The sequence below is a fragment of the Mobula hypostoma genome, chromosome 19 (genome assembly GCF_963921235.1).
Source record: "Mobula hypostoma chromosome 19, sMobHyp1.1, whole genome shotgun sequence".
In the NCBI taxonomy this organism is placed as follows: Eukaryota; Metazoa; Chordata; class Chondrichthyes; order Myliobatiformes; family Myliobatidae; genus Mobula; species Mobula hypostoma.
The window spans coordinates 63252731-63278127 of NC_086115.1; the positions used below are offsets into that span (position 1 = coordinate 63252731).

The following is a 25397-nucleotide window of genomic DNA, read 5'->3' on the forward strand; positions in this document are numbered from 1 at the left end:
AAACTGTTCCAGGGAAATGGTACCACAGCATAAAAGCCAGGACCAACAGGCTCTGGGACAGCCTCCACCAGGCTATCAGACTGCTTAATTCATGTTGATACAATTGCATTTTTATGTTATATTGACTATCCTTTTGTACATAATACATAATATTTATTATAAATTACTATAATTGCACATTGCACATTTAGACAGAGACGTAATGTAAAGATTTTTACTCCTCGTGCATATGAAGGATGTAAGTTTAAAGTCAATTCAATTCAATTCAAAGATAAACGAGAAAATCTGCAGATGCTGGAAATCTGAGCAACACACACGAAACGCTAGAGGAACTCAGCAGGTCAGGCAGCATCTATGGAAAAAGGTACAGTCCACGTTTAGGGCCGAAACCCTTCGGCAGGGCTGGAAGCACACAACGGATCAGGCAGCAACTATGGAGACAGAAGGAAGGTTAAATTGTATTGGCATTGACTAGATGGGCCAAAGGTTCTGTTTCTGTGCTGTACTTTTCTATGACTCTAATTAAATTCATAAATACAAAACCTTAACTCTGCTTCTCTTTCCGCAGATGCGATCTGCCTGCTCGGCGTTTCCACCATTTTTCGTTATTTATCAATTTACATCTTCACGTCTTTGTTTCGCCAATAACTCTTGTCAGCGATCTCACTACAAAAATATTGGATTCCTGAATTTAGCACATCCAGGTTGCGTGAAATGTACACGTTGTTCCAAAACACCTTATCCTTCAGCTTCCGCGCAGGGTTTGCCGAAGAAGCAGGTATACCAAAATGAAATCGAATGTGAGAACTATGATTTCTTAGAAGGAGTATGCGGCTTGAAAGTCGGGAGGCAGCCGATTGGCCAGTGGGCTGGAGATAATCACACCCTTGTGCGTTTTATCGAGCCTCTCACTTGTCACGTCAACCGCGGCACTGGGGAGACTAACACCCGCTGGCTCCTGGCTGCATGGACCTCCACTGCCCGAGCCAGCCGAGACTGGAGTGACTTTCACACAAAGCCCAGCTTCGTACATTGCTAATCAAAGTAGCTAGCATCGGACTAGATAGCGCAGCACAACACTCTGTCAAAGAGGGTACACTATTCGGTTTCTATTGCAAACAGTAATTTCGCAAAGAAAGCTATTTCTTCTAATGGATATGAATGTTATATCCAAGTGTAACCTGACATTTTAACATTATTCGTAACTACTAGTGAGCAGTATTTTGTTCTTTGCCCCCGCAGGTTGCCGTGAACATCGGGAGTGATGGGTGCGCTAGAGAGTCTGAGTGAGTTTAGTTTCTTGCGTTGGCTGAGGGACGGTCGGCAGTCTCGGAAACTCATCCTGTGCGTAGTCTTCATCGCGCTGCTGCTGGACAACATGCTGCTGACCGTGGTGGGTAAGTGACGGGACTCGGGACTCGGCGCCCGGCTGATCAAGCGGCAGACTGTACAGTCTTCTCTCAAGTACAGCAGCTTCTGAGCTTTTCTGAGGCCACATGAACGCCCACCCCTCTACAGTTTAAAAAGAATGGGGCCAGCTCTGCTCGGCGTTCTGTTCCGCCGAAGCAGGATGTTGAGCTGAACATTCTTCCCTTGAAAGGCGGATGGAGAAATGACTTGATGTTTTAGATTGATTTTGCTACTTACTTAACGATAACACCAGTACATCTATTCGTAGTTACAGACTAGATACGTTCGCCCTCTTTAGTGACCATTTAGGGTAAAATTATCTTTAGTCTAAGGCATCAATTAAAATTGATGGTTGCACTTTGTATCGTGATCTTATGAAGGGAATTAACAGGGTTTTCAATTTCGGAGCGTTTGGATCGCCGTAACTTCACAATAGTTCTGTAGCTGAGCGCCATGAAAACACTACTCACAATCTTAACATGTAAATCCTGAGGGGTTTCTGTCCAATTCAGAGACCACTAATCTTCCGGAACAAATTGGTCTGTGTATTGTTGCAGGCGGTACTTTTTCGGATATATGAATCGTTAGATTTCAGTATTTAAAGGAACTTGTCATTTTTGGGAGTTTCCCGCACCCATACTGATAGCAGTGTCACGGACAGTTTCAGGAAGTACTGAGTTAGCACAGATCTCAACGAAGTCACTTGCTCGATAATGTACAGAGAACAAGTTTGAGGATTTTCTCTTTTGTGTTTTTCATTGGAGGAGACTGGATTTTGATTTGATTCGGATCAAATTTTTAAATTTAGTCTGATTTGAATCGGTTAGAATCGCGGAAACTGTAATTCGAATTCTATAAAGCAAAATGCTATAATTTTCTGTGTACTGTATAATGGGCCCTATGTAGTTTACAAACAGTGGAGAGACTGGCGTGCGCCGGACTGTTTAAACATGGACACTGGTTTTCGGATTACAGACAATGTGTAGAATCGGAATGCAGCCGCTGATAATTAGCTGCAATTCGTCTCTCTTTGAAATAGGTCCAAATAGCACCGCAGTCTTTACCTTCCTCTTCACTCTACAAGTTAACTTTATTTCAGTACTTTGAATATTATTAGAGATTTTAGCAATCGCTCAGAAAATACATTCTGGATTATAACAATTTTCGCAATGAAGAGGGAAAAATACTATTTCCTTTAGTTATTTTGCCAGTTACTTCAGACGATGAGAAGATAGTAATTTCAGAGAGGAAAGAGGCTGTTTAGTGGAATTCCTCCAAGAATTAGGAGAGGATTTGGAGAAACCGTGTTTCCTCGGGGAACGGAGTGGAACAAGCGAAACCGACAGATGTTTTCAGAATTATGTGGGATGTTAAATTCGATCTCTTTTCCCAACGCCCCATGTAATTTTGAACACCTCTACATTTCTTTCTGATCTGCTTTGCTCTAAGAGGACCAATCCCCGTCTCTTCAAGTTCCCATTCTCATTCGACTCTGCATTCTCTTTTCCCTCCCTTTAGATATCACCAGTCTTCAGGATACAGTAATTATAATTTTTTTCATAGTGTGGAAACTGTAGGGGCCATTTCCTGTTTGAGATTGTGAACAATGTAGGAAGCGCAATTTATTGTTAAATACGGACATAGTACAGATAGTGATTTAACGCAACATCTTGTTTTGTAATCAATGTAGATATTGTAAGAGGAATAAACTGCTGTACATTACAAATAGACTGTTAGGGTGGTTATTGAGATATAATGAAATGTGACTTTGATTATAAATTATTGAAAGAATAAACCTGTCACTGAACATAGATGTTATAGGGAGTAAAGGTGTTTCTGGTCATAGACACTGAAGAGTCTAACTCCTCAACCTGAGACAAGGTATGAATGGTTGCAAGACTGCAAGACGAGAGGACTTAGCTAGGAAGAGATTCTGGGCATTAAAGGAGACCTAACGTTGCCGCAGATAATATTAATAAACACAAAGAAATGACTTGTTTCCGATTCTGCTAACTCAAGGTACTGAATTTCTAGATGCTCATGAATACTGTTGGACTAACTGGTTGTCCATTACAGACGTACAGAGAGAGACTGTGGCTGCTAATTATATTTGCACCATAGAAATTAAGACCTCCTACCATTCTATCAAATGATTATGGATATTGTGATGACTGCAGGAAAGCTAATTATAGAAACCGAAACATGTTGCAGATTGTTGTTTGTTATGACTATACTATGTTGCTAATCGTAGGCACATCATACATTGTAAACTGGTACTGGCTTATTTGTCACCGTTAGGGAGATACAGAGAATAGCTTGCTTTACACACTGTTCAAAGAGATCATTGTTACACTGCATTGAGGTAGAACAATGCAGAATAAAGGTAAACGCTATAGGGAAAGCGCACTGCAGACAAATGAGGAAGTGCAAAATCATCATTACCGGGCAGATTGTGAGGCTAAGAGTCCATCTCATGGTACAAGAGTCTGATACCAGTGGGATAGAAACAGTCCTTCAGCTTGGTGGAATGTGCTTTTGGGCTTTCATATCTAGCAATCTGGAACTGGTTGCAAGCACTGGACTTAGTAAAATTTAGTAAAAACTCTCGGTAAATACAAATGTAATAAACAATCATGTGAATCATTAACAATATCTGATGATAGATATTGTAGGATTTACAACTTGTGAATTATAAATGGAGCCACAATTTATCCACGATTTAACTCGAACCTAATCACGGAACAAATTACAGCGTCCAATTAACCTACTAACCAATATGTCTTTTTATAGTTCTAGTAACTGTAACTTATGATTGCAGACACCATTGGGCAAATAACGTATCACAAAATTTCATACTAGACAAAGAGGGCATTTTTCATTAGATTATAGATTGTTATTTACATGAACAGTACCTTGTAGTTGTTATAGATACTGAGTATACAACTTACCACTGATTGTAAGCACAATTGGAACTGTAACTTGTAATACATTATTGATGCAGTATTTTTTTTGTGGGACAGTAGTTTAACAGATTCTGCAGAAACTGTTGAAGATTATTTTGTCATATCAGATTAAATACATTGGAGGAGCAATTATTTGTCACAGATCTGTAGGAATAATTTACCCATGGTACAATATGGTTGTTATTGCCAATTAAATAAGAAATGTAATTTACAGGTGCAACACAGACATATTGCTGGGGGTACTCAGCAAGTCAGACAGCATGTCTAAGGGGGAATCAACAGTTGACATTTAGGGACAAGATTTATCATCAGATTGGAAAAGAAAGTGGGGTCAGAAGCCAGGATAAGAAAGTGGAGTGGGGGGGCGGGGCAGAGGAGAACGAACAAGATGGCAGGTGGCAGGTGAGACCAGCTGAGAGGAAAGGTGGAGAGGAGCTATGAAGTAAGAAGCTGGGAGAGGTTAAATGAAGAGGTATAGGACCCTTCCCTAGTGAGGAGTCTCAGCATCTCAGCCCCTCTATAAATGCTGCCCGACTTGCTGAATTTCTCCAGCATTTTATGTGTATTACCCTGCATTTTCAGAATCTCTTGTGTTTATAACTTGCTGGTAGCAGGTCCCTAATTATAAATGCTGAAGGAGCTGAACACTGTTATCCAGCATAGATACTGTGGGAGATGTACTTTATCTTGTTTGTAGAAAATAGGATGACAATTACAAATAGCATTGGAAATAGTGTCAGCATTCCAAACCCCAGAACTGTAACATTGTTGTCATAGAACAGCAACTTGCTGATGGTCAAAAACATGGTTAGTTGCTACTGTAAACTGTAACTTGTTAGACACTGCAAGCTATTATTTGCAGCTAATTGGAAATATTGTAGGGAAGGGAATTTGATGTTGATTATAACTTTCATAAGAATTGCGAGGCTTTGCAATAACCAGCTGTGCAGTAGCTGTAACTTGTTGTTGAATGTAGACATTGTAAGCTCTGTATCTTGGCACTGAAAAATGTATTCTTTGGTAATTGTAATCAGTTTTATAATCAGCAGCAAATTGCATTTTTTATAGTATCAGTCATTGCCTCAATATATAGTTCTTACATTGACATTTGAGACACAGCATGGAATTGGCCCTTCCAGTCCTTTGTGCCTTGCCACCCAGCAATCCCCGATTTAACCCCAGCCTAATAACGGGACAATTTACAATGACCAATTAATGTACTAACCGGTCTGTCTTTGGACTGGGTGAGGAAACTGGAACACCCCGAGGAAACCCACGCTGTCACGGGGAGAACGCACAAACTCCTTACAGGTAAAGACAGTAACTGAACCTGGTCATCGGTATCGTAAAGCGTTGTACTACTGTGCCACCTGAGTACAGTTATATTTCCTCTGATACCAATAAATAATGTGACTTGTCATCTCTATAATAAGCAACAGCTTGTAATCGGTGACAATGTCAATAATCAAGAACAAGAAATAAAAATGGTGATTACAGATGGAATAGGAACAGTAATGTTTAAGAGGAACAAGAAAGGAAACTTTTTCACTCAGAGGGTCATGAGATTGTGGAATGAACTGCCAGCACAAGTGATGCATGTGAGCTCGATTTCAACGTTTAAGAGAAGTTTGGATAGGTACATGGATAGTAGGGATATAGAGGGTTATGGTCTCCATGCAGGTCGATGGGAGTAGGCAACTTAAATGGTTTCAGCATGGACTAAATGGGCCAAAGGGCCTATTTCTGTTCTGTATTTCTCTATGTTTCTATGACTATAACAATCATGGTCATAAAGACCATGATCGCCGACGTTATATGACACGGCACATAATGATAAGATAATATGTCCTATTTTGCCGGGATGGAAATGTCAAATACAGAAGGTAAGGGTTAAGGTGGTTTAGCGCTGGAAACACTGCAACACTTACAGGCTGCCCCCAGCTCATCCTCAGACTGTGTTGGTCATTGATGCAATTGATGTTTCAATGTACATTTACCTTTATATCTTTGTAAGTTAAAAGGAGATGTGAGGCAAGTTATCTTCTTGAGACTGGTAGAAGATACAATAACAATGTATCAGAGGTATGTCGACTCTTCCTGTGCCAGGCAAGGAGCAAAAGGATGCAGACTACACATAGGCAGATAGGATTAGTTAGACTGGCTCTGTGATTGACAGTAGGCTGACAGGCTTGATCCTGTGCAGAACTGTCCTATCTTAATATTATCCAAAGACTGCTTCCACTACCCTTTTAAGAAGAAGTTGCAAATACACTCAACCCTTTGAAAGGCAAGGTTTGCCTCTTCTGTGTGCCAGCATTTCTGAAGGTCTGTCCCGGGATGAACATATCAATGCAGTTACGAAGAAGGCACAACAGCAGCTGTATTTCGTTTGAGTTTGAGGAGATTTGGAATGTCATCAAAGTCACTCACAAATTTCTACAAATGTACCGTGGAGAGCGTTCTAACTGGTTGCATCATTGTCTGATATGGGAGGGGGAGTGGGGACGGTGGAGGGGTTACTGCACAGGACCGAAATTATAAGCCACAGAAAGTTGTAAACTCAGTCAGCTCCATCACTGGCCCGTGCCTCAAGGAGAAATGCCTCAAAAAGTCTATCATTAAGGTTCGTGATCACCCAGGTCATGCCTTATTCTCATTGCTACCATCAGGGAGGAGGTATGGGAGCCTGAAGGCACACACTCAACGATTTGGGAACAGCTTCTTTCCCTCTGGTATCCAATTTCTGAATGGACATTGAACCCGTGAACGCTACCTCACTACACTTTTTAAAAATTTTTATTTTTGCACTACTTACTTTATTTAACTATTATATATATATATATAACTGCTGCCGCAAAGCAACAAATTTCATGACATATGCCAATGATTTTAAACCTGACTCTAATCCTGTCCTGTATGGGCGACCCACCAAAACCCCATCTATAGTTATAAAAATGGTAAAGTTTGATTTATCCACATGAAGAAACACTTATCTAAGTCTAAGGCGTTTTGGAATCTTAGCCACTTTAATCAAGTCTTGTCCATCCTTGTGTCATCAGCAAATTGAGTAATTTTTTTTTGTTGCCTTCAATTTATATATAAATGTATATATATAATGGTAATTTTTTATCTGTGCTATCTGTTGCCAAGGAGAGAAAAGCCAGTGATATTTCTGATCATAGCTCTGCATGAATGTGATGCATGTTAATGATACCAAGTGAATGTTAACACTGCTGAGTGCAGAGGATAGAGACTGTAGGGTTTAAATCTTATCTAGTAATTCGAGATAGTGGTTAGAAGCCTTATAATTCCCATACCAGACAGTGACACAGCTAGTCAGGACACTGTTGATGTTGCTCCTGTAAAACTGGCTTGGATTCAGGGGTGGGGGGTGGGGGTCAGGGGAGGAGATAGCTTCACTCACCTCAAGCTACTCAGGGAGCAGAAAGGTTGTTGTGATTTTCTGTCCAAAGAGGGAGCAGTTAAGATAGCTTGTTATGTGCACTCCCAGAAACTGAGAGCTCCTAACTTCCTGCATGGATGAGCTGTGTATGTGCAATGAGGAGTGATCAGCCTGTACCTTCCTATAGTCCACAATCATCTCCTTGGTCTTGTCCATGTTGATACTCAGTTGTTGTGCTCCCACCATTCTACCAGCCGCTCTGCTCCTCTCTGTACGCCATCTCATCATTGTTGTTGACGAGGCCACCCACTGTTGTGTCACCAGAGAACTTGATGATTCAATGCCAATTATGGAAACTACAGCCACTGCAACATTATTCCATTAGAAACACTCAAGAAAATGTATCTTGTTCCAGATTATTGACATTAAATGCTCTACTATTGCCAATTCTACATAGCATAGCCACTGTTTATTTTTGCTAATTATAGACACTTTATGAACTGAAATATTTGCTGATTCTAGGAAGTGAATGTTTGCCACTTACCAACACTGTGGGAATGGAAACCTTGGCCAATTGACTGGATGAACGTTATAAATTGCAGATTGGAAACATGACAGACAGTTGCAGCTCTTTAACAGTGTGAACTGAAACTCGCTGGTATACACTCAGTGGACGTTTATTTATTTAGTGATGTGTGCAGAGTATACCCTTTTGGCCCTTAGAGCAATGTTGCCCCAGTGACCCCACAACCCTGATTAAGCCTAACCCAATGGCAGGACAATTTACAATGACCAATTAACCTTCCTGGTACATCTTTGGACTGTGGGAGGAAACCAGAGCACCTTGGGAGAACCCACACATTCTACTAGGAGGACGTACAGAGACTTCTTACAGAATAGGGCTAGAAGTGAACTCTGAACTTTGGAATGCCCTGAACTGCAATGGCATTGAGCTAACCTCTATACTACTGTGGTACTCCTGTCTCTCCTGTACCTAATAAAGTGGCCAGTGAGTGTAGCCCATCTACTTCAAGATTTGATGAGTTCTGTGTTCAGTGATGGTCTTCTGCACATGGTTCGTTGAGTTATTGTCAGCCTGAGCCAGTCTGGCCATTCTCCTCTGATCCCTCTCATTAACAAGGTGTTTTAGCTCACAGAACTGCCAAACGCTGGGTGTTTTTTGTTTCTTGCACCATTCTCTGTAAGCTCTAGGGACCATTGTGTGTCAAAATCCCAGAAGGTCAACGGTTCCTGAGATAGTCAAACAACCCCATCTGGCACTAAAAGTCAAATTCATGTACATCACATTACTTCCCCATTCTGATGCTTTGTCTGAACAATAACTGAATCTGCTGAAACATGTCTGCATGCTTTTATGCATTGAGTTACTGCAACGTGATTAGCTGATTAGATATTTCCATTACCGAACAGGTGTACAGGTGTACCTGATAAAGTGGCCACTAGTGTAAAATAGCCACTCCAGGATCTGCAATAAATCACTGAATCTAAACACAAAATACTCTGCAGATGCTGGGGTCAAAGTAACACTCACAACACACTGGAGGAACTCAGCAGGTTGGGCGGCATCTGTGGAAACAATCAGTCAACGTTTCGGGCCGGAACCCTTCATCAGGACTGAAGAGGGAAGGGGCAGAGGCCCTATAAAGAAGGTGGGGGGAGGGTGGGAAGGAGAAGGCTGGTAGGTTCCAGGTGAAAAACCAGTAAGGGGAAAGATAAAGGGGTGGGGGAGGGGAAGCAGGGAGGGGATAGGCCGGAAAGGTGAAGAAGGAATAGGGGAAAACACAATGGGTAGTAAAAGGAGGCAGAACCATGAGGGTGGTGATAGGCAGCTGGGGAAGGGGACAGAGTGAAACTGGGATAGGGGAAGCGGGGGGGGGGGGAATTACCGGAAGTTGGAGAATTCGATGTTCATACCAAGTGGCTGGAGACTACCTAGACGGTATATGAGGTGTTGCTCCTCCAACCTGAGTTTAGCCTCATCATGGCAGTAGAGGAGGCCATGTATGGACATATCCGAATGGGAATGTGAAACAGAGTTGAAGTGGGTGGCAACCGGGAGATCCTGTCTGTTATGGCAGACGGAGCGGAGGTGCTCGACAAAGCGGTCCCCCAATCTGCGTCGGGCTTCACCGATGTAGAGGAGGCTGCACCGGGAGTCAGGATCCCTAACAGTCCTTCCAGGTGAGGCAACACTTCACTTGTGAGTCTGTTGGGGTCGTCTATTGCATCCGGTGCTCCCTGTGCGGCCTCCACAGATTGGGGGACTGCTTCATCGAGCACCTCTGCTCCATCCACCACAACAGACAGGATCTCCCAGTAGCCACCTACTTCAACTCTGCTTCACATTCCCATTCGGATATGTCCATACATGGCCTCCTCTACTGCCATGATGAGGTTAAACTCAGGTTGGAGGAGCAACACCTCATATACCGTCTAGGTAGTCTCCAGCCCCTTGGTATGAACATAGAATTCTCCAACTTCCGGTAATTCCCTACCCCTCCCTTCCCCCATCCCAGTTTCACTCTGCCCCCTCCCCCAGCTGCCTACTACCTCCCTTTTTATTCCGCTTCCTTCTGCTATCCATTGGGCTTTCCCCTATTCTTTCTTCATCTTTCCTGCCTATCCCCTCCCTGCTTCCCCTCCCCCACCCCTTGATCTTTCCCCTGACTGGTTTTTCACCTGGAACCTACCAGCCTTCTCCTTCCCACCCTCACCCCACCTTCTTTATAGGGCCTCTGCCCCTTCCCTCTTCAGTCCTGACGAAGGGTTCCGGCCCGAAACATTGACTGAATCATTTCCACAGATGCTGCCCAACCTGCTGAGTTCCTCCAGCATGTTGTGAGTGTTGCACTGAATCTATACACTTCATTAATTGTTACCTGCTCCTGATTAACTGAAACCTGCTCAAAATTCAAGATTGAAGATTATTTATTGTCATCTGTCAGTACACGGGTGTAAAGGAGAATTAAATGATTTTTATTCTGGATCTGATGCAGCATAAAAAATACATTAAGCATAAAGGACACAATAAAAAACAGAATAAATATAATTACATAAGATTAGCTGGTATACATACACTGATTGTGTGTACTGTATGTAAATTGAGGCTAGGTACAGGAGTGTGTATACATAAGGTGACTGACAGGAAAAGATATAATAATATTAATATTGATAATAATTTTATTTATAAAGAATTTTTCATACAGATGTTGCAGTTCAATATGGTTTACAAAAGGATAAAAGTACAAATGTGTAAATAAATTTCAAAAAAATAAACATGAAAATAAAAGACGAAAGCAAAACACCCATAATGCCAGAGAAACTCAGCAGGTCAGGCAGTATCCATGGAAATGAATAAACAGGCGACATTTCAGGTTGACGCCCTTGTTCATGACTAGAAAGGAAGGGTTAATACCACATGATTGGCTAATTAGATTCAGTGGATTCTTCCCCCCTTCATTTCCAGTCCTGACGAAGGATTATAGCCAAAGCATTGACTTTTTATTCATTTCCAAGGATCCAGCCTGACCTGCTGAGTTCCTCCAGTATTTTATGTGTGTTTGCTTTGGATCTCCAGCATCTGCAGACTTTCTCATTTTATAAAAAAGAAAAAGATGTCAATTAAAAGCGAGGTTAAATAAATTGGTTTTGAGTTGTCATTTAGAAGTGTCAAATGACTCGGCATCCATTACAGGTTTAGTATTGAATTGTAGTAGTTGTGGTAATAGTTGTTGCAGTAATAGAAACTGTATCACATTGCTGATTGTAAACTCTATATGAATTGTAGGTAGTGATGACAAATGGTGCAGTGTGTTGGAGGAATTACAATTATGGACTACATCCCAAATGTAAACATTGTGAATTATAAACAACATACAAAAAATATTTTTTCAATTATTGACACTATAGGGAATATGATCCGAATCCCAGTTATAGAATGGTTTACAAATTTTCTGCACCAGGAAATGGAAATTATAAGTATAGTAGGAAGAATAAATTTAATTATAATTCTGGGTACCACATGAGCTGTAACTTATTGCTTATGATCAAACTTTAGAAATTATCTTGTTATTGATCACAGATAAAATATGAACCAAGGCAATGTGCTGATTATCAACACAGTGGGAAGTGTAATGTTTTGTAGATTACCAACTTTGTGTGAACTCTCATTGGTGCTACATGTTCTAAAATTAGGGACAATGTAATCTTTTGGAAATTGCAGACTGTCAGAACTATTGTTGTGGATAGTTATCTTATGTAATTTTGTTACCATTAATACAGTATTTAGCAACACCAACTTTTTGGCAAATTTAGCACTGATATATCGCTGAGTAGGATCAGTGTGGGAACTATTTGTTTTGAAAATTGTACATGGCACAGTCCCTGAAACTGCTTGCCAAATTGAGACATAGTGTGAAATGTTACATGTTACAGATAAAAGTCACTTTATGCTCTAGTTGCTGAGATGGCCATATCCGTAATATAAGCAAATTAGTTCTACATATCATATGGGGTCTATACTCAAATTGCCTGTATGGTAGGTAGAATTAATTTACGTTGTATTATGGATGCAACTATGACAACCAGCCATTGACTGTGTGCAGACAATTTGAGTAAAGACCCAGGACATGCGTCTCCTCAGGGCTGCCATCGGGTAGAAGGTACAAGAACCTCAGGACTCACACCACCAGGTTTAAGAACAGTTGCTACCCCTCAACCATCAGACACTTGAACGAAAGGAGATAACTTCACTCAGAATCAACAGAGCAGAAAGCTCAAGAAGGGATAGTACAGAATGGCCAAGTGAAACAGGAATTGATATGGGAGGTGAGGGGGATAATGAATTAAAAGTATTGTATATGAATGCACGGAGTATAAGAAATAAAGTGGATGAGCTTGAGGCTCAGTTGGAAATTGGTAAGTATGATGTTGTGGGAATAACAGAGACATGGCTTCAAGTGGACAGGGCCTGGGAAATGAATATTCAAGGTATACGTCCTATCGAAAGGACAGACTGATGGGCAGAGGGGGTGGGGTGGCTCTGTTGGTGAGGAATGATATTCAGTCCCTTGCGAGGGGGGACATAGAATCAGGAGACGTAGAGTCAGTATGGATAGAACTGAGAAATTCTAAGGGTAGAAAGACCCTAATGGGAGTTATCTACAGGCCCCCAAACAGTAGTCTGGATGTAGGGTGTAAGTTGAATCAAGAGTTAAAATTGGCATGTGTAAAGGTAATGCTACAGTTGTTATGGGGGACTTCAACATGCAGGTAGACTGGAGGAATCAGGTTGGTACTGGACCCCAAGAAAGGGAGTTTGTGGAGTCCCTCCAAGATGGATTCTTAGAACAGCTTGTACTGGAGCCTACCAGAGAGAACGCAATTCTAGATTTAGTGTTGTGCAATGAACCGGATTTGATCAGGAACCTCGAGGTAAAGGAGCCATTAGGAGGTAGTGACCATAATATGGTAAGTTTTAATCTACAATTTGAGAGGGAGAAGGGAAACTCGGAAGTGTCAGTATTACAGTTGAACAAAGGGAACTATGGTGCTATGAGGGAGGAGCTGGCCAAAGTTCAATGGAACAATACCCCAGCAGGGATGACAGTGGAACAGCAATGGCAAGTGTTTCTGAGAATAATGCGGAAGGTGCAGGATCAGTTCATTCCAAAGAGGAAGAAAGATCTTAAGGGGAGTAAGGGGAGGCCGTGGCTGACAAGGGAAGCAATAGACAGTATAAAAATAAAAGAGAAGAAGTATAACATAGCAAAGACGAGTGGGAAGCCGGAGGATTGGGAAACTTTTAAAGAACAACAGAAGGTAACTAAAAAGGCAATAAGCAGAGAAAAAATGAGGTACGAAGGTAAACTAGCCAAGAATATAAAGGAGGATAGTAAAAGCTTCTTTAGGTATGTGAAAAGGAAAAAAATAGTTAAGACCAAAATTGGGCCCTTGAAGACAGAAATGGGTGAATTTACTATGGGGAACAAGGAAATGGCAGTGTGAGTTGAACAGGTACTTTGGATCTGTCTTCACTAGTGAAGACACAAACAATCTCCCAGATGTAATAGTGGCCAAAGGACCTAGGGTAATGGATGAATTGAAGGAAATTTATATTAGGCAGAAAATGGTGTTGGATAGGCTGTTGGGTCTAAAGGCTGATAAGTCCTCGGGACCTGATGGTCTGCATCCCAGGGTACTTAAGGAGGTGGTTTTAGAAATTGTGGACGCACTGGTAATCATTTTCCAATGTTCTATAGATTCAGGATCAGTTCCTGTGGATTGGAGGGTGGCTAATGTTGTCCCTCTCTTCAAGAAGGGAGGAAGAGAGAAAGCAGGGAATTATAGACCGGTTAGCCTGACGCCGGTGGTGGAAAAGATGCTGGAGTCAGTTATAAAAGATGAAATTACGACACATCTGGATAGTAGTAACAGGATTGATCCGAGTCAGCATGGATTTACGCAGGGGAAATCATGCTTGACTAATCTTCTGGAATTTTTTGAGGATGTAACTATGAAAATGGACAAGGGAGAGCCCATGGATGTAGTGTACTCGGACTTTCAGAAAGCCTTTGATAAAGTCCCACATAGGAGATTAGTGGGCAAAATTAGTGCACATGGTATTGGGGGCAGAGTACTGACATGGACTGAAAATTGGCTGGCTGACAGAAAACAAAGTGTAGTGATTAACGGGTCCCTTTCAGAATGGCAGGTGGTGACCAGTGGGGTACCGCAGGGTTCAGTGCTGGGACTGCAGCTGTTTACAATACTTATTAATGATTTAGATGAGGGAATTAAGAGTAACATTAGCAAATTTGCCGGTGACACAAAGCTGGGTGGCAGTGTGAAGTGTGAGGAGGACGTTATGAGAATGCAGGGTGACTTGGACAGGCTGGGTGAGTGGGCAGATGCAGTTTAATGTGGATAAATGTGAGCTTATCCACTTTGGTGGTAAGAACAGGAAGGCAGATTATTATCTAAATGGAGTCAAGTTAGGAAAAGGGGAAGCACAATGAGATCTAGGTGTTCTTGTACATCAGTCACTGAAAGCAAGCATGCAAGTACAGCAGGCAGTGAAGAAAGCTAATGGCATGCTGGCCTTCATAACAAGGGGAATTGAGTATAAGAGCAAAGAGGTCCTTCTGCAGCTGTACAGGGCCCTGGTGAGACCACACCTGGAGTACTGTGTGCAGTTTCGGTCTCCAAATTTGAGGAAGGACATTCTTGCTATTGAAGGAGTGCAGCGTACGTTCACAAGGTTAATTCCCGGGATGGCGGGACTGTCATATGTCGAAAGATTGGAGCGACTGGGCTTGTATACTCTGGAATTTAGAAGGCTGAGAGGGGATCTTATTGAAACATATAAGATTATTAAGGGATAGGACACGCTGCAGGCAGGAAGCACGTTTCCGCTGATGGGTGAGTCCAGAACCAGAGGCCACAGTTTAAGAATTAGGGGTAGGCCATTTAGAACGGAGTTGAGGAAAAACTTTTTCACCCAGAGAGTGGTGGATATATGGAATGCTCTGCCCCAGAAGGCTGTGGAGGCCAAGTCTCTGGATGCTTTCAAAAAAGAGATGGATAGAGCTCTTAAAGATAGCGGAATCAAAGGTTATGGGGATAGGGCAGGAACTGGATACTGATAGCGGATGATCAGCCATGATCACAGTGAATGGCGGTACTGGCTCGAAGGGCCGAATGGCCTACTCCTGCACCTATTGTCTATTGTCTATTGTCTCCACTCACTTGCCCATCATTGAAATGTTTCCACAACCAATGATTTCACTTTAAGCACTCTTTATCTCATTATCTCATATTCTCAGTATTTGTTGCTATTTATTTTGTAAGGGATTTCTTCTTTGATGTTACTGCATAGGCTAATTAAAATGGCTGCTTTGTTTATGTTATAATTAAAATGGCTTCTTTGTTACGTTAACTGCTGAGAAAGTTCTCCCGCTAGCATCTTGTTTGGATTATGTTATTGATAAGAGAGCGAACGAATTAATTGGGATAGATGTTATTCTTTCTAGTGTGTCTGTAAGTTATTGTGATGCATGGGTTTTTAGCAGAAGGCACAATGGACAGTGAGAGGATGGACAAGGTTCTGTGATCTAGTTAATATGGTTGGACCCCGAGCAGGCGTCCAAGGTTCAGGGTCTTCAGCGAGGAGAGGAGACGGAGACAGACTCGTGTGGAGCGGCTGGTTGACAACCGTGGTTGATCCCAGGCGGCTGGTCGAGGTGGTCAGAGGGGATTGAATGGTGAAGAGAGAATCGTTACTAGAGCTCCAACTGTCTGTGCATGAAGAGATTGAACTTTGATAAGTGTGGCACCTTTTATTTTCCTTTTATATTTGATCGCTATTAATTTAATAGTTCCCAGAATACCAATAAACTGTAATTCATTTAATCGTATCTGGTGTATTGTCTGTTATTTGGCAGGGTGGGGTACATCACACAGCATCCACACGAACTTAATTACCCAGTTTGGCAGGGCCGAGGGCTGTTTCCCTAGACGACAGCAAGTTGAGCGACCCTGAGGCTGGCCAAGGGGGGTTGCACTTATATTTGCATTTGCACAGTTTGTTGTCTTCTGCACTCTGGCTGATCTTTCATTGATCCTGTTATAGTTACTATTCTATAGATTTGCTGAGTATGCACGCAGGAAAATTAATCTCAGGGTTGTATGTGGTAACATATTGGACTTTGGTAATACCATTTATTTTGAACGTCGATTTATTTGATATGGAACCTGCTACTGATTATGAACAGTGTATGAATGCTAACCTGTTACTGTTTAGATTCAGCAACAACTAACTAGTTGGTTATGGTTTGGAATTTGCAGTCACATATTTTAAACTCAGAAATGCCAGAGAAATGACCTGTACAGAGGGTATTTTCTAACATTTTACAGTGACAGCTTTAGCATTTTAACAACTAACTGTTGCCTTTAGTAGACACAATAGAGGCATCTGCAGATGATGGATACAATGGTAACTGTATTTTTTTGCTGAACATTAAGAATGTAGGAACATAGCATATTTGTCATTGTAAAGACACGCTTCTACACCCTTGTTGATTATCAAAGGGGGTGCATGAGCCATACTGCACTACTGACTGTAGAAACTGGAAACGTGCTGATGCATGATCACTGACGAAGTAGGAATTGCAACTTGCCATTGATCATGGGTAATGCATAAAGTGCTGGTGATTTTGCACTCTATGATCTGCCATCGTGCCAATTACATACACTAAATGAGCTCCAACTTCTCAGAGCCTCTATTTCTCCCAGAACACATCCTACACAGTCAAGTGTGCTGATCAATGCTTCTCCTTTTGGAGACGCTGAAGAGAACTGGACCTTGCACATACATACTCACGTCATTCTACAGATGCACAGTAGAGAGCATCCTGAAGAGCTGCATCGCTGCCTGGCACTTTAGTGGACAGGCAGTTTCTACAACACGTAGTCAAAACTGCCCAACACATCTCCAGCAGCAGCCTACCTGCCATCAAGACCATATATACAGAAAGGTGTTGGAAAAGGGCTGGCAACATCATGAATGATTCCACCTACCCTGCTTGTGGACTCCTTGTCCACTTCCATCAGGGAGGAGGCTACCTAGCATCCATGCCAGGACCACCAGGCTGAAAAACAGTTACCTTCCCCAAGCAATAAGGCTGATCAACAACTCCACCACTACTTTATTATTTCCCATCAGTCACCTACGTACAGCCTAGTGAAGCTTTATAGACATACAATCAATCTATTTATATAAGCTACCTTATATTTATTGTGTTTTTTATTATTATTGTATTCTTTATCTTTCGTAGTTCGTTTTGTGCTGCATCGGATCCAGAGAAACAATTATTTTGTTCTCCTTTACACTGAAAAGTGTTGTGCCAACTGATCTGCTACCGTGATGCTGTTGGGGCAGTAACATTTCGCCAAAGAGAGATGTTATGGCAACATATTTAGTAATTATCAACAGTAACTTAATGGATTATGGATGTCATGGTACGATTTGTTCCAATTATGAATGCGAGAAATTCTCAGATGATCAGACATTATCAGTGGGAAAATTAGAATTAGCATTTCTGATTAATCACCTTCCATCAGAATGCTAACTTTCTCCACAGATGCAGTCTGTCCTGTGAGTATTTCTAGCATTTTCTTTTTGGTTTCTGGTGCTTGCTATTACAGCTCGGGATGTTGGTGTTCAGAATTCAATTCTGACACCATCTGTGGAGAATCTGTACATCCTCCCGCAGAACGTGTGGGTTCTCCGCAGATAGTCCGCTTTTCTCCCTCAGCCCAGAGACATACCGGTCAGTAGGTTAATCAGTCATTGTAAATTGCCGATGATTAGGCTAGGGTTAAATCGGGCAGGGTGGGCCAGAACTGCCTATTCTGTGCTCTATCTCAATAAATAAATAGTTTCTGTAGGAATGATAACATGTGGCAGAAGGTGACTGTACATGCAGGTTGTAGGACTGTATCTTGGTGCTGTAATACTTAGTTTCATTTACACTATGTGAAATGTAATTCAGAAACACAGGGGATTCTGCAGATGCTGGAAATCCAGGTGACACACACAAAATGCTGGAGGAACCAAAAGGTCGGGTAGCACCTGTGGAGGGGATAAAGAGTTGCTGTTTCAGGCTGAGGCATTGACTGTTTACTTCCCTGCACTGATGATGCCGAACTGCTGCATTCCTCTAGAATCGTGTGTGTGTTGCTGAAATGTGGTGGTTTTCCATCATATTCAATGATGATGGGAAATGTCTGTAGGAGAGTTTTAGTGGAAAAGCCAATGCAATGGGACAGTTCCACTGTCTCGACCCCAGAAGCCTGGTTTCAGTGTATGAACAATCATCACAACTCGGGTCTTCCTTGGTTACAGTGGCTTCTGCTTCTCCCTTCCCGGCCATTGGATGTGACTGTCGATCTCATCCGCCCAGTCTGCTGGGGCTGACTTTGCACATGTCTCACTGGCCGGCTACCCTGGCCTGTCTAAGTGGTTTACTGGGGGATGGCTGCTGTCACGTGCAAACAGCCACTTGGAGCCACAGGTGTCCGGTGAGGATGGAAGGTGAGTGAGTCGCTGCAGAATGCTCACGACAAGCCCCCTCACCAGAGGTGCTACCCCTCCCTGGACACACTGTGCACTCCACGTGCCGGTGTAATTTGTTAGCATGTATACAGTACACACTCAGGAATTGTAACGTGTTGCCAGTTTTGATGCTGGTGCAACCATATCTTTGCTGGGATTGAAAGATATATCTGATTTTGGGTAAAATATGAATGATTTTGTGGCAATAACTGAAAATTTAGCAACTGCGCCAATCATAAGCACTAGTGTTAAAAACTGCTGCTTATTGGAGACTCCATTTATTACAAAGACATTGTAGGAAGCAGAAAGGATCAGTGATGTACAGCATAGGGGCTGTTCTGATTGGTTTACAGAGACGTTGTAATCTCTGCCAATTAGAGAACAGTAACTGCCCACCGATTATTTATTTTATTTTATTTTTCGAGAATTACTGGATTCTGAAATGGTTCCAGAAGACTGGAAAATTACAAATGTCACTGCATTCTTCAAGAAGAGAGAGAGGTAGAAGAAAGGAAACTATAGGCCAGTTAGTTTGAACTCAGTGGTTGGGAAGATGTCAGAGTCAATCGTTAACAAGGTGTTTCGGGTACTTGGAGGCACATGATAAAATAGGCCATAGTCAGTACAGTTTCCTGAAGGGAAAATCTTGCCCAGCAAACATGTTGGAATTCTTTGAAGAAATAATAAGTAGTAAAGACAATTGAGAATTGTTAGATATTGTGTACTTGGATTTTCAGAAGGCCTTTAACAGGGTGCCATACATGATGCTGCTTAACAAGCTATGAGCCTATGTTATTACAGGAGAGATCCTAGCATGGATAAAGCAGTGGCTGATTGGCAGGGGGCAAAGAGTGGGAATAAAGGGAGCCTTTTCTGGTTGGCTGCCGGTGACTAGTGGTGTTCCACAGGAGTCTGTGTTGAGAGCAATTCTTTTTACATTATATGTTAATGATTTGGATGATGGAATTGATGGCTTTGTTGCAAATTTTGCAGATGATATGAAGATAGATGGAGGGACAGGTAGTTTTGAGGAAGTAGAGAGGCTACAGAAGGACTTAGACAGATTAGGAAAATGGGCAAAGAAATGGCAGATGGAATACAGTGTTGGGAAGTATATGGTCATGCACTTTGGTAGACGAAATGAAAGGTTTGACTATTTTCTAAATGGAGAGAAAATACAAAAAATGGAGGTGTGAAGGGACTTGGGAGTCCTCATGCAGGATTCCCTAAAGGTCAATTTGCAGGTTGATTCTGTGGTGAGGATTCGAACCCGGGACCTTTCATCCCGAAGTCTGACACTGATGCCACTACGCCACTAGCCGGATCAATTTCAAGAGGACTAGGATGTATTGTTGAGACCTTATAAAGCTTTGGTGAGACCTCACTTGGAGTATTGTGAGCAGTTTTGGGCCCCTTATCTTAGAAAGGATGTGCTGGAACTGGAAAGAGTTCATGGGAAGTTCACAAAAATGATTCCAAGATTCACTGGAATTCCGAAGAATGAGGGGAGTTCTAACTGAAACCTATGGAATGGTGAAAGTTCGTGATAGAGTGGATGTGGAGAGGATGTTTCCTATGGTGGGAGAGTCTAATACCAAAGGACACAGCCTCAGAATAGAGGAGTGTCCTTTTAGAATGGAAATGAAGAGAAATTTCTGTAGCCAGAGTGTAGTGAATCTATGAAATTTGTTGCCACAGGCAGCTGTGGAGGCCAAGTCTTTATGTATATTTAAGGAAGAAGTTGACAGATTCTTGATAGGTCAGTGCATGAACTGATATAGAGGTGGGGATGGAAAGCAGGAGACTGGGAGAAGAGAAATGGATCAGCCATGATGAAATGACAGAGCAGACTCGATGGGCCAAATGACCTAATTCCTCTCTGATATCTATAGTTTTGTTTTATTTAGAGATACAGTGTGCAACAGGCTGTCTGGCACTTCAAGCCATGTCGCCTCACAGCCCCCAACTTAACCCTGGCCTAATCACAGGACAATTTACAATGACCAATTAACCTACAAAGAGATATATCTTTGGAATATGGGAGGAAACCAGAGCACCCAGAGAAAACTCACACATTCCATGGGGAGGACATAAGGACATATCCTTAGACGGCGTGCAATTGAATTCTGAACTGCAGTGCCCCGAGCTGTGCTCACCACTTCCGTGGCACGCAGCGTGTGAAGTGTGAACATACCAAATACGGATGCTTGCAACTGAAAACAGTGTAGCAGCTGTAACTTGTTAATTGTAGACACCAGGTATTAGTTCTGATAATAAACAATACAGGACTGGTAACATTTTGCTTATTGTAGGAGTTGTAACTTGTTGCTAATTTTAGATGCTTACAAAAGCTTACTTGTTGCCAATTTAGGAGACTGCAACAATGTTGGAAATTATACCAGTACAGTATATAAACTCCATCCTGACACTGATCAGTCAGTGTGTGGACTCTGCTACCTTGCCAATTACAGAAAAGGAGGCAGCAGTAACTTACTGCCAATTATAAACAACACCAGATCTATGTGTCAGTAATCAGCAAATTTAACTGTTACTTATTGACACCTTTTGCCATTTATGAAATCTTTAATGAACTAACATTTGTGAAATACTGAGGACCTTAGAACGAGGATTTAAAGCTAAGTACTGTAGCATTCGGGCAAGAGAAACACAGTTAATAATGTTTCTTTCACAATACTTAGAGAAACCAGTCACCACACAAATTATGAACTTTTGGTAACTTTAGATGCCATGAAATAGTGGAATTGATTGTTAGCAGTTGGACATCCTGCAAAAACTGTATCCTGTTGATGATTATAGACACCCTCCTATGACACTATGAACCAAATTTTTTGATAACCAAAAGAAATGTAATTCATTGATAAGTATACACAGAAAAAAGTGAAACGTTACTGGCTATGTGAAACACACAGTACTGCTCAGCTCATACAGTATATATAGAGAGGGTGCCTCAGACTTTCACACAGTACAGTATACTATGTATTTCCAGTGACAAAAAACACTTAATACTTTTGAGCGAATACAAAGCTAGGTACTGTTATTTCTGTTTCCCAACCATCTTCTTATTTTAACCAATCTACAATACTATGCAAAAGTCTTAAGCACCCTATCTATATATACTGTATATGCTGAAGACTTTTGCACAGAACTGTAGCAATTTGTCACAATTACTGACCCGGTTGGAAATGGAACATGTTGCTGGTTATAAGATGAAGAAATGAACTGTCACTTGTTGCTCATCGTAACTCTCTATTAACCAATGCTGCACTTTACTACATGAATTTTGAATTCTATTTTATTGACTTATTTATAGAATAGTATTTTGGTTTATGTGCTGTGTGTGATTTATGTGTGGGTGCATTGTGGTCCACAGGAACATTGTTTCATTTGGTTGTTTATAGGTACAGTAAGAGGACAATAAATTTGACACTGAACTTGAACTTGACTTTATTGGCAATTATACACCACAGGGAACGTATCATATTGCAGATTGTAGACATCAGATGAACCAAAGTCTAGCCAGTTATAGACAGTACAGGACCTGTTGATTTTTGCTAGTTATTGGCATTGGAGTGACTAAAATGCAGATTACAACATTACATGAACTTTGTCAAATATGGTACACTTGTGTTTACCCCAGCAAAGACTGCCATGACCATGAAGCCTTGCGCGGGCACCTGTGTGCGCACGCATAATGTGCGCACACATGACGTGCGCATGTGTGTACGTGCCGATTTTTTTTCTACAAATCGGCTTTGGCTTAGTCTTCCCGATTCTGTTAAGTGAAACTACACTGTACATACATTATTTCTACTTTATATAGGTTGTGTATTTATCATATCATTCCTGCTCTTACTATTTGTTAGTGTTATTTTAGGTTTTATGTGTTATTTTGTATGATTTGGTAGGTTATTTCAAGTTCAACAGGAAATGAGGAAAGGTGCAGCTGACTCATATCGTTTCATATTGCCAAATCATATAATTCCCTCGCGGCCCAGTACCAGTCCACAGCACAGTGGTTGAGGACCACAGCACTAAAGATTAATTATCTGCATTCTCATTTAGACTTCTTCCCTGCAAATCCTGGCACTGTCAGTGATGAGCACGGTGAAAAGTTTCACTAGGACATTGCAGTCATAGAGAAACAGTGCAACACACATCAAAGTTGCTGGTGAACGCAGCAGGCCAGACAGCATCTATAGGAAGAGATACAGTTGACGTTTCAGACCGAGAGCCTTCATCAGGACTAACTGAAAGAAGAGCTAGTAAGAGATTTGAAAGTGGGAGGGGGAGGGGGAGATCCAAAATGATAGGAGAAGACAGGAGGGGAGGGATGAAGCTAAGAGCTGGAAAGTTGATTGGAGGGGAAGACAGGAGGGGGAGGGATCTCAAATCTCTTACTAGCTCTTCTTTCAGTTAGTCCTGACGAAGGATCTCAGCCCAAAACGTCGACTGCACCTCTTCCTACAGATGCTGCCTGGCCTGCTGCGTTCACCAGCATTTTTTGTGTGTGTTGCTTGAAATTCCAGCATCTGCAGATTTCCTCGTGATAGAGAAACAGTGTCAGGGTAACTGGAATCCATCAATGCTGGCTGGTTATTGTTGGACACTTAAGTGAGAAGCCTCAGACACTGAGTACAACTGAAAATCATCAACAAAACATTTTTAGTTAGTTGAACTATTGCAAGCTATCAGCACCATTGTGCAATCAAACACATTATATTCAATCCAAGTTAATTTCTTGTTTCTCCAAATTCCTATGTGATGCAAGTGGTATGGAATTGTATTTCTGTTCAGCTTCAAGCGGTCTATCATAAACAAAAAAAATTCTGAGGAAGCAATTCTTTCAAAAAAAATTGTGTTGTCCATTGTTATCAATGCAATAGGAAGTGTAATACTGCTGACGGTGAATGATAAGTGAATTTTAAGTTCCAGAGAAATACATGCTTTAGCAGTTATCACTTTTTTCTGATCATATATAACTTCATCACAGCACAACCCTCCCCACCATTGAGGACATCTTCAAAAGACAGTGCATCAAGAAACTGGCATCCATCAGTAAGGGCCCTCTGCTTTCAGGCATGCCCTCTTCTCATTGCTATCGTCAGGGAAGAGGTGCACAGGCTTAAGACCCACACTCAAGTTTAATAGGAACAGCTTCTGCCCCCCTGCCATCAGATTTCTGAACGGTGTGTGAACCTCTGAATACTACCTCACTTTTTCTTCTTTGCGCTATTAATTTGTTACTGTAACCTGTAGTAATTTGTGATTCCTGGACTCTACTGTTACCACAAGCAGCAAATTGTACAAATAATGTCAGTGACAATATACTTGATACTGATTCTGATATATAGTGTAAACTGTATTTTGGATTCCTGTAGGTACAGAAATTGGCTGCTGAATCAGGATAACCCATAACCCTATAACATTGTTCATATGTACGCAACTTCCAACTGGTTCTGCATTCAGCATTCTTTCTCTAACTGTTGCTTGTTAGAGATCTAAACAGAAGCTCATCATTATAATCATTTTGTGCTGTGTCATTCAACATGGGCGGCATTTGTATATGACCATGATTGTTCTTGGCAAATTTTTCTACAGAAGTGGTTTACCATTGCCGCCTTCTGGGCAGTGTCTTTACAAGATGGGTGACCCCAGGCGTTATCAATACTCTTCAGAGATTGTCTGCCATCAGTAGTGGGTATGCACCAGCTGCACATACGACCATGCACCACCTGCGCTCATGGCTTCATGTGACCGTGATTGGGAAGGGGGGCTAAGCAGGTGCTACAACTTGCCCAGTGGTGACCTGCAGGCTAGCGGAGGGAAATACATCTCCTTTGTAGAGGTGTATCTTAAGAACCCAGTTTGCAGATTATAAACACTATCAATTGTAACTTGTTATATTAGAGACTTCAGGATTTGTAACTATATGAGTATGAACTGTTACACAAGGATTGTTAAAACTGTTATAATTCCAATTTGTTGATTTATATGCATTGGAGCAAGTAGACAAATTGGCAATTAATTACTGAATTTGAACATTTCTGCAATTACAAAGTGCAGACATGATTTATTGATTACAGACACTGGATGGAAGTGATAAACTCAAGAAATTCTGCAGATGCTGGAAATCCAAGGCAAAATACGCAAAATCCTGGAAGAGGAAGTCACTTTAATTCTGATTCCCATTCCCATTACGACATGTTGGTACATGGTCTCCTCTCTTACCACGATGAATTCAGGGTTGAGGAGCAACGCCTTATATTCTGTCTGGGTGGCATCGCAACTGATGGCATGAATATCAATTTCTCATTCTGGTAAAAGTTTTTCCCCTTCTGTTCCCAGCTCTGGCCTCTTATCCCTTCTCACCAGCCTATCACTTCCCCTGGGTCCCCTCCTCATTCCCTTTCTCCTGGGGTTCACTTTCCTCCCCAATCCAATTCCTTCCTCTCCAGCCCTTTATTTT

The 25397-nt window shown here is 41.7% G+C and overlaps 1 protein-coding gene across 1 annotated transcript in view; it reads left to right on the plus strand.

The window, feature by feature from the left end:
• Positions 1-933: 933 nt before the first annotated feature.
• slc18a2 (solute carrier family 18 member 2) overlaps positions 934-25397 on the plus strand; it is an 84092-nt gene continuing 59628 nt past the window's right edge. Inside the window, exons 1-2 of the mRNA XM_063072051.1 lie at positions 934-1093; positions 1243-1397. Of these exons, the coding sequence (XP_062928121.1) occupies positions 1265-1397 (133 nt within the window). The 5' untranslated portion in view covers positions 934-1093; positions 1243-1264. The remainder of the gene's footprint in view (positions 1094-1242; positions 1398-25397) is intronic.